At 39.4% G+C, this 10,042-nt stretch overlaps 1 protein-coding gene across 1 annotated transcript; it reads left to right on the forward strand.

Annotated features, from left to right (window-relative positions):
* Window positions 1-1,645: 1,645 nt before the first annotated feature.
* Window positions 1,646-9,736, forward strand: GNG5 (G protein subunit gamma 5). The gene is made up of 3 exons (XM_045547646.1): window positions 1,646-1,920; window positions 5,654-5,798; window positions 9,508-9,736. The coding sequence occupies exons 1-2, from the start codon at window positions 1,690-1,692 to the stop codon at window positions 5,777-5,779; spliced, it is 357 nt and encodes a 118-aa protein (XP_045403602.1). The 5' UTR covers window positions 1,646-1,689; the 3' UTR covers window positions 5,780-5,798; window positions 9,508-9,736.
* The last annotated feature ends 306 nt before the right edge of the window (window positions 9,737-10,042 follow it).

Below are 10,042 nucleotides of genomic sequence, written 5' to 3' on the forward strand. Positions count from 1 at the left end.
AAACGTTTTCTGAGACTGTTTAAGCCTAAAACACAATATGGGCTTTGCTTATTTTTCAACACTCTTCCTCACAGAAGAAAGAATTGTTCGTGGTCATTTCATTAAAATACATAAATGAAAAAAGGATTGGACCACATATTCTCTGAAATCCCTTCCAGCACTAACATTCCCTGATTCTTACCTTAGGGTTTAGAGGTATATTCTACTACTGTAAAATAGAACATTCTGTAAGATACTTATGTTTAATCTTATAAATCTGTAGAGTATGAATGAGATTTTAGCACTATATAGTCCACAAGGCACCAAAGGTGAAGTAGTTTAAAATACTGCTGGGGAAAAAGGAGAAACGATATTTAGTGAGATTTCTTTCATATTTTTTACGTCTATAATTTTTATTTCACTGTCAAAAAACAATTCTAGGAAGTAAGCTTTATTATTTCATTTTGAAATGAGGAAACAAAAGCTCAGTGAAGATCAGGTGGCTTGCCCAAGGATACCACAGTAAGTGGTGGAGCCAGAATTCAAACCTGGTTTCCAACTCCAGTTGTTATACCCATTGTATAAATTAAGTAAAATGCTAAACTTACACTGTACATTTTTGCAAACTGATATAAACTGTTGAGTAAATAAGTTAGGTTTTGTTGGCCCAGAGCAAATTATACATGATTTTCTCATGATACAAAACATTTGAAGTATACTAATGATGAAGTTATTTATGTTTATAGAAAATATCAGTGTATTCTGAGATGCACTACCCCAACAGAAACAGGAAACATTTGTCTTAAGTGCTGTGACATGAGTGTGAGACGAAGTGGCTGAGCCTATTTTCTTGGGTTAGATTCTACCGTCTCTACTGAAAACTTCTTTGGGGATCAATTTCAAGGAGGAGGTAATAAATTACAACTGAAACAAAACAGCAAACTTTTCTGAAACACAAAGTTTTATTTTAAAAAGTACAATAAGCGTTAATTCTCCAAATAAAATGGATAACAGAGGAGACAGGTGTAAACCTTCAGCCAGCTCCTTAGCTTCAGGGGAGACAGGTGTAAATCTTCAGCCAGCTCCTTGGCTTTTTCACCACCTCTTCCAGAAAACCGATTCAGGAAGTGGGAGGCGACGCAAGTCAAACCTTGAGAAGATCCTCTTTCCTTCAGGGAACCAGCGCCCCAGCTCCGGCCCGAGCGGCTGCCCCCGGCCGGTTACAGCCCCCGTTCCCCCTTTCCGCCGCGGCGGTCTGGCCGCGGGGAGCGGACTGAGGGCGCGGCTGGCCAAACGCGGGTCGCGCGCACACGCCACTGTGCGGGGCGGGGAGCGGGCGACTCACGCCGGGTGCAGCTGGCTCCTACACCTCAGCTGGGCTCGCCCCTTCCCCTTCCTCAACCCCCGCCGCAGACTCCGCGAGGAAAACTGGGCCCTCCTCGCCACCACGCCTCCCTCATGCCTCTGGCTTCCCTCACTGGTCCTCTTCAGAGCCCCTCTCGGGGCTTGGCGGCTAACGACAAACTTTTTCCTTACCTCTCCCCAGCCGGCCTCTCCCGAGAGCGAAGGAGCAGCTTGGCGTGCGCTCGCTCTCGCCTCCCGCTGCAGCCGCGCCCACCGGCCGCTCCGCCCCTTCCCCTCCTCTCTCCTCCCCTCCCCCCGGCTCGCGCCCCCGCCGGCCGCCGGAGTATTGGGCGGGGAGGGGCGCGCATGCGTACCGAGGGTGGCGCCGCTGGGCACAGAACCGGAAACTTAGAGACAAAGTTCGGAGCCCCGCCCCCGCCGCGCGCCGCCCAGCCGTCTGGCCCCGCCGAGCTGCTACCCACCGACCCACGAATTGGCCTGGCTCTCGCGTGCGCCATGTCTGGTTCCTCCAGCGTCGCCGCTATGAAGAAAGTGGTTCAACAGCTCCGGATGGAGGCCGGGCTCAACCGCGTTAAAGTGAGCGGGGGCGGGCGGCCTAGGGGGAGGGGAAGGCGGTCGCGGCGGGTGGGATCCCGCGGCCGAGCTGGCTGGGGCGGGCGGGACGCGCGGCGGCTCTGGCTTCCCCGGGGCAGGACGCGCGCTCGGCCGCGACAGTCCGGGAGCTGCCAGCTCCAGAGAGGACGCCTCGCGGGTCGGCGCTGTGGTTTGGGTGGCTAGTCAGTCAGTCCTTCCGCCCCAGGACTTTCCGAGGCGGGCTGGCCCCCGGGCTGAACTGCGGCCCGCATTTCGGTCCCCCGCCCTGTCCCTCCCTCGGCCGTGACTGCTCCGCTAGCCTAGCCCAGCTGCTCCTCCGCGCGCCGTCCGCGCCCTTCCCTCCCCTCTCTGCCGGCCTCCACCTTTTCTCGTCACTGGACTGGGTGTTTTCCGACTTTTGATTCAGAGCACACTATGTCTTCTTTTCATTTCAGATCTTTCCCAAACCTAGTACTTTTAGTAGTAGATTCTCAGCTCCAGCTTCTCTCGTCCACTGAACACACACTAGAAAACGAATTCTTGCATAACTTAAACTATGGATTAAAGAAGCATGTTTCCGAAACGTACTTGGAGTCTGATGTTAGTTACCATGGGTGCCTCGTACAATCTGGAACAAAGGGTACATTTCACACCTCTTCTGCACGGTTTGCTTATATCTGACCTTGTGGGTATCTACTGGTCTGCATGCCCGAGAAAGTGATTAGGGTGAACCAGTATTAATTAGTCTTATTTGTTTTGGCGTTTGGTTAGCACTGGTCTTGTCTTGGAGGATTTATTTTGGGGAGAAAGCCTTTTGTCTGTTTTGATATGACAACCTGACATTCTGGTGCTATTCTAAGTATTTCCTGATTTTTAAAATCCTGAATAGATTGGCGGCTTTCTGGTGCAATAGGTTAGGTTACATGTGTCACACTTTTTGTAATTAATAAGGAAACCTATAAGTCATATAAGTCAGTTTCCAAGATGATTTAATTTTATACTGTTAGGCTGGTCTTAATTTCTTGCTGAAATGTTTTGTGGAATGAGAGAGGGCCTCTCATTTAGCTTTAACTGGAAATGTTAGGGATCTAGCTTGCTAAGTTGTCACCTCAGGAGGGAAGGGAAATTCCTGTTGGTTTTGGTTTGGGAATTCCCTCATTTCCCATCCTTTAAGTGCTGTAGTTGGTACTGCTGTTTGGAACCTATTTCTGAGATCTCCCAGTTCTCACCTCATACCAGTGGTCTGTTATGGTCAGTCTTGGCTAGATTTAGCTCTGAAATTTGAAATCATATATTTCTTAAACAGCTGTTATTCAGCTGTTATTCAGGTGTGCCCTTATCATAGATTGAATGGGCCAGGAAAGAAAAAAATGGGGAGAGAAAGCAAAAAAGAGAAAAAAAGGTTAGTGAAAGCAGTAATTTTAAGTAGATGGTGGTACTTAGCCCTACTCTTCAAAGAAAATGAAGTCCTCAGACTAAAGTACTCCAGGAGCTTTACTTTGAAAAATCCTAGCCACTGCCCGCCCCAAACCTGATCCTACTTGTATACCTAATTCTTCAGTAAGTTTCTGGTTGGGATCATTAAAGCCACCACAGATGGTATGGTATTGGAGTTCTCCATGTCTGCCTGATGTAGCAAGGAGGGGAGGGCATCTCTCTTTGGAATTTTAAATGAGCTTTTCTTTAGATACGTTGTTAAATGTGATTAGGTTCTATTTCACTTTGGGCATATTATTTTATCTATGACTCTGTACTAGGTGCTTATTGATGATATTTTCAAACTAGCATGAACTTAACTATATTTTAACCTTTATGTTTGAATAGAATTGATAAGAATTACCACAAATGCTTGACAGACTCCCCCATAGGTAGGGCAGGACACTTGAGAATGAAAAGGGGCACTAATTATGCCAGCATTGCAGGGTTTCAACCTCTTGGGTGATTATTACAGTATCTTGGGGACTAGCAGCTTGTTCCAGTTTTAGAGTATTTGTCTCAGCTTTCCCCACTGCTTGGAATGCTGTTTCTCACTGATGGTTACTTGGCTGGATCTCTTGTCATTGAAATCTCAGCTTAAATGTCACCTCAGACACCTATCCTTATTGTGGCCAACCAATCACTGTCTAACAAATCACTCTTTTTACTACAGAGCACCTTGTCTGTCTTTTTCCCTGAACTGTCAGCTCCATAACAGCAGGATTGTTCTTATGTATTCTCAGTGCCTAGAAGTATATTGGGCACAAAATGGTGCTTGAGAAATTCGTGAAAGGGAGTTAGGTTGGACCCTACCTACACTTTAGACAGAAAATTAACAGGTACTTCACTGTGTGTTTCCTGCTGGTTAATGTGACGGAAAACAAATACTTTAACATTATGAAGAATGATACTACCCATTCCCCTACTTTAGCTACACTTGTTTTTTGTGGGGAGGGGACAAGGAGGGCATAGTCATTTGTAAAAGTACTTGACTTGGTACCATGATTTAAAAAGTACTTCTTTGTCATAGGAGCTAGTTAACCTATGGAACTCATTAACCTGGGGTATTGTACAAGCCAAACACACAAATGGATTTGAGAAGAGTTTAGATTCATCTTGGAATGAGGAATTATTTTTACCAGGTCTGGGGTACAGCTGTAATCTGCAGGGCTTTTGGGGATAGAGAGCATTTTAATTTCCTTTCAAATGCCACATATCCAGCTGGACTAGACATCTGCTCTCACCCTTCTTGGGGATAGTTAAGACTGAGACTAAAATAAATGATTATTTCTCTTATTTTCCAAAACCTCAATTCAAGACTCAGGATATTGGATGCATTTGGGGCATCTTTTAGCCATTCATGTTCTACATCTGAACCATTCAATTCATTGTTTTTATATTAGTGTACCATCAACTGTTTGATACTATGAAGCTGTCCACAGTGACAGCTTTCTGCAGTGTCATGTGACTGAAAGGCTGATGGCAAACTTCCAAGTTTAACAACTTTTCTGAGCAGCCTGCTTTTGAGAGAAACTATGTTTGCCCTAAATGTGATTGCACAATGTTCATGTATGTGTGCAGTGCTACCCAAATGGGACTTCGGGAACATCTGTGGCTTTACAGTTATTTATATCCTTTATCACCTTACCAGAATATATACAAATAATAGATGTGTAACTGAATGAATGGTATGCCTCTTTTAATCTGTTTTAGTTTAAAGGCAAAGGAGTGTAAGAGTCTATAAGTTTGAAGAACAGTATGCTCAATGCATTCATATACACTGTGTGTTTTTCCAAATTACATGCTAGTTATCCCACATTGTGTTCATTCACAGTAGCATTCTTCCAGTAATACTGCTTTTGAGACAAAGTAACAGTTTGCTGGAATGTGAATGCTCTTTTTGTTTAACATCTAATACCATGTATTGCTTTTAATAAAAACAAGATGTTAAGTACCCTCAGGTTTACACTTGAACAACCTATTATTAAACAAGGAAGATGTGCTTTGCAAATAAACATAATCGTACTGAATCATTTGATGCTTCTAATAAGCAAAAGAAAACATAAACCAGTCTTATTTTATAAGCAGTGTTTTTAAGTAAAAGAGCTCAGCATAAGACTGTTAGTCTTCAATTCGTATATAATATTTTCTTTTGAAACGAGAAGTGCTGTTTATTTCAAGTACAGTATTTCCAAAGATTTGTGAAAACCATCATTAAAACCTCACCACCTGGCACTTTCCCCCTTTCTGTTATGTATAGGTTTCCCAGGCAGCTGCAGACTTGAAACAATTCTGTCTGCAGAATGCTCAGCATGATCCTCTGCTGACTGGAGTATCTTCGAGTACAAATCCCTTCAGACCCCAGAAAGTCTGTTCCTTTTTGTAGGAAAATGAATCTTTCAAAGGTAAGTTTCCTTAAATAAATTTCATAAAACCCTTCATAGTAGGAATAACTAGTCAATCTTTGCAATGCCTTAAAAGATGATTCCTTTGGCCCTCCAAGTTTCCAGTCTTTTTCTGTTTTTTAAAAAAAGTGAAGATTGATGAAACTTGCTGATTTAGTAGTCATAAAAACTAATTGTTTCTATTTAACCATAAAGGTTAGAGGATTTAATAACCGTACAGAGGGTATAAGAGTTCCTATAAAATTCCACTGCTGTAACAAGCTATGTGTTACTTTTTATAGCATCAAGCCTAATAGCATGTATATTTGGGGATCCCTAAGTGCTAGTTTTGTTTTTGTGTTTGGATCAAATAAATTTTTAGACAGTTGAAGAAAATCTGCAATGTTTATGGGGATGACTTTTAATAAGTACTGCCAGTTGGTGTGGATTGTGATGTTATCGCTCTAATAGAACCCAGGTATAGGATAGTACAGCAAAGAATTGGGAACTGGGAATGCAAGAGAAAATTAGGAGCTAGTTGAATAAGCAGACATGGTGTGGGCATTTGGAGTGAGGAATAACGGGTTTTACTTTTTATTCTCATTTGTTGGACAAAGATAAACATGAAGGAAATGAGGTATATGAGTTCTTGGTGGCTAACAGTGGATTGAATTTCAGAGAATTAAGAAACTAAGGACCTGCTGGCTTTTTATGAAGCATGCATCAGCATATTAATTTGTACCTTACAGATTACATATCATGTGTGCAAAAATGTTATGTTAGTCCAAAAGAGACAGGACCATAAACAAGCTTTGGATAATTTAAAATGTAACTCAAGGGTGCTACCTTTTATAAATTCTCAGTACTTTACTTAGGACATGTACCCAGTAGTATTGACCTGTGAGAAGCAAACTTAAATAGTGCTTTAAAAAAAAAGGATTCTGTATATGGCACACACCCCTCACTAGCATTCTTACTCGGCAAAGTCCAGGAAGCTGCCTCCTAAAATACCTTGTTAAATGGTTGTGCCCTCCCTAATTAAGCTTTGTAGACTTGGGAGTGTCCAGGAAGTCTGTGTCTAAGTACATGTTTCCAGTAAATACAATCGTTGGTTAAGAGTGTTTAAGTTTTTTTAAATACCAAGGGGGGTACACATGAGTAACAGGTGTCATATGTGTGTAAAAGTGCACATGAAGAAGTAATTCTTTTTAAGTCTAACATCTTCATATTTTAACAGTTTATTATTTCCTTGCTTCTGGCAATATTCATTTAATTCTAAATGGCAGTTTTTGGAAGTTTCCTATTTTTCTGGTTTACTAATGATTCTTTTTTAACCTCAGTTCTTAATTTTTTACACAGGAGTTTATTTTCATTTGAGTAAAATACTGTTAAGAATCCTGGGCAGCTATTAGTAGTTTCATTTATTTCACAGGCGTCTACAGATATGGCTGGGATAAAGAACCCAGATTTTGAAGTAAAATAATGGCTCTTAATCCTAGCAGTTTAAGAAAACAGCTTTGTGGATATTGTGATTTGAAGCAATTTGGACTAGGGAAAGAATATTTGAGTACTAAAGCATTTCTTCTCAAACTTGAATGTATCTATAAATCACTTTGTTAAAATGCAAATTCTAATTTAGTAGGTTGGAGGTAAGTCCCTGGAACCTACATTTCTTACAATCTCCCATATTATACTAATGCTGATGACATTGAGCAGCATGATTGTAAAAATCTACCTTGGAGTTTTTACGTATTCATAAATGTAGCTTTTAAAAATTATAAGGTTTTTGTAATTTTAAAAATTTAGCATAGGCCAGCCTGAGCAAGAGCGAGACCCCGTCTCTACTAAAAATAGAGATTATCTGGACAACTAAAAATATATATAGAAAAAAAATTAGCCAGGCATGGTGGTGCATGCCTGTAGTCCCAGCTACTCAGGAGGCTGAGGCAGAAGGATTGCTTAGATTTTGCTTAAGCCCAGGAGTTTAAGGTTGCTGTGAGCTAGGCTGATGCCCACAGCACTCTAGCCCGGGCAACAGAGCAAGACTCTGTCTCAAAAAAAAAAAGCATAGGTGATTTAGCAACAGGCAGTACAAGAAAAATAGAAATTACCATGATCAGCATACCCAGAAATAACTGCTGTTAACAGATTGTAATTTCCTTTTTTTGGAAAAATGTTTTTATTTTTTGAGATTCCAGCTCTTCAATTTTCTCCCTTTTATACAAAGTTGAATAATAATACAGGATTAAAAGATGCAAAAGTAGTTAATCATTAGAACATATATGCACCAAAAACCTGTATAGGAAGACAGGTTTATTTACAATGAGGAAACACACGTAAAATTAAGGTAGCTTTTATATGAAACATTTAATAAAAATGCTACAGTGGGTGCCACAAAAATATTTTTATTTTTAAAAAATAAGGCTCACAGTATTTGCAGTTTGTCATTCTGCCTTTTAAAAACACTTGAATTTTCGTATTTCATTAAACATCTTTGTATAAATAAGATGATATCGATGGTTGTACTATAACTTAATTATACTCTTAAAGTTTACAAATTTGAGTCTACAATGAGTCCTTGGTATCTGTATGTATACTTTACCTCTGTTTTCTTAAGATAAATTTATAGAAGTTAGTCAGCAAGGAATGAAGATTTAAAATTTTAACAATACTATACTTGATAACCCCTGCCAATATAATACTTTAGTCTTCCACCTGGAGCATGAGTGCTTTCTCCCGGAGTCCTTGCCCAACAAACTTTGCTACTATTTTAAGTAAGGTTAACCATTTTTCATGTTTTTTTCATGATTCTGTTTAGGCCTCCTAAACATATTTGTTATGAAATATCTCATTTTCAAAGTAAGTACAAAGATGAAGCATGTATCTACTATCCTGAATTAAATGTTTCACATTGTTAATTTTTTAAAAAGAAATAAAACAGTTCATACTTTTTCTACCTTTTCATATAGGTAACTTATCCTGAAATTGTATGCTTGTGTTTTTATTTTTTAGTACTCATAATTATTCCATCATATGTATAAACCTTAGTTTATTTATCCATTCCCCTATTGAGTTATAGTTAGACTGTTTCCAGCTTTTTCCTTAGAATACTACTATAGTTAATATCCTTGTACATGTTTCTCTGTGTATAGGTTTATCTAGGTAAATAGAAATGTTGCGTCTTCTATTTTACTAGATATTGCCAAACTGCTCTCCTAAATACTCTTTTGCTTATTTTTCTAGAGATGTTCAGCTTTTTCTTGACTTAAGAGTTTTATGTTAACCTTTCTTACTATGATACAGGTGCATTTTGGGAGTAATCTTAGCAAGTTAATCTGTAAGTCTTTTCATTTATAAAGCATGATACATACCTTCAGAGTGGTTGTGAAAATTAAGACAAAGTTACATTTTATTGTTATCGCACCATAGGCATTTCCCATCGTTTTCTCATTCTTTCTTAAAAATCCTGTGATCTATCTGCTCTTTAAATATAGATAAGGAAACAGGCTTAGTTTAATTGAAAGGGCTTTATAAACTGACATTTGAATGAATGCCCTAAAAGTAATACAAGATGTACTATTTTTCAGAAAAATTGGCAAAATATATGAGCAATTTATTAAAAACTGAGAAATACAAAAACAACGATAATTGTTAATTATTCATGAAAAAAGTTTTAAAAACTATTTTCTTTGATACTTTACCCTAATTCACCTTTTTTTTTCCGTTTCAGGTTTCCCAAACCACTTCTTATGAACTGGTGAATATTCAAGAAAACTAAATTTGAAGCCTGTACAAAAGCTTATCCTTATAACAATACATGTGCCATAATATGCAGACTTCTGCTTTTGTCAGTACTTAACATCTACCTCTCTGAATTTTCACGAACTTCTATTTCACAAGGGTAATTGTTTTATATACACTGGTGGCTGCATACAATAAAATACTTAGTATAAAAGTTTTTTGCTTCCTTATCGGCTTAAAATACACTATGTATTAATCTGTTTGAACACCTGAACGGGTTATGTTTTTTGTGTTTGTTCCACTAACTCTTCTCATGTGATGTTACAACGCCATACATTTGCAGGACTGCTAGGGAATTAAAGGTAAGTTGTAAACCTTTACTCTTTTAAGGTCAAGAGGAGGCTGTTAAGTTCTACAGTTTCTATCTGTGAGTCATTTACAGGGTTAACTTTGTTTTAATAAATATTTCACATAAACTCCTTTGCATAGGAGTATTACCAGTTACCCCTAAAAGTTAGTTATTT

This window comes from Lemur catta, chromosome 3 (genome assembly GCF_020740605.2).
Source record: "Lemur catta isolate mLemCat1 chromosome 3, mLemCat1.pri, whole genome shotgun sequence".
NCBI classification, from domain to species: Eukaryota; Metazoa; Chordata; class Mammalia; order Primates; family Lemuridae; genus Lemur; species Lemur catta.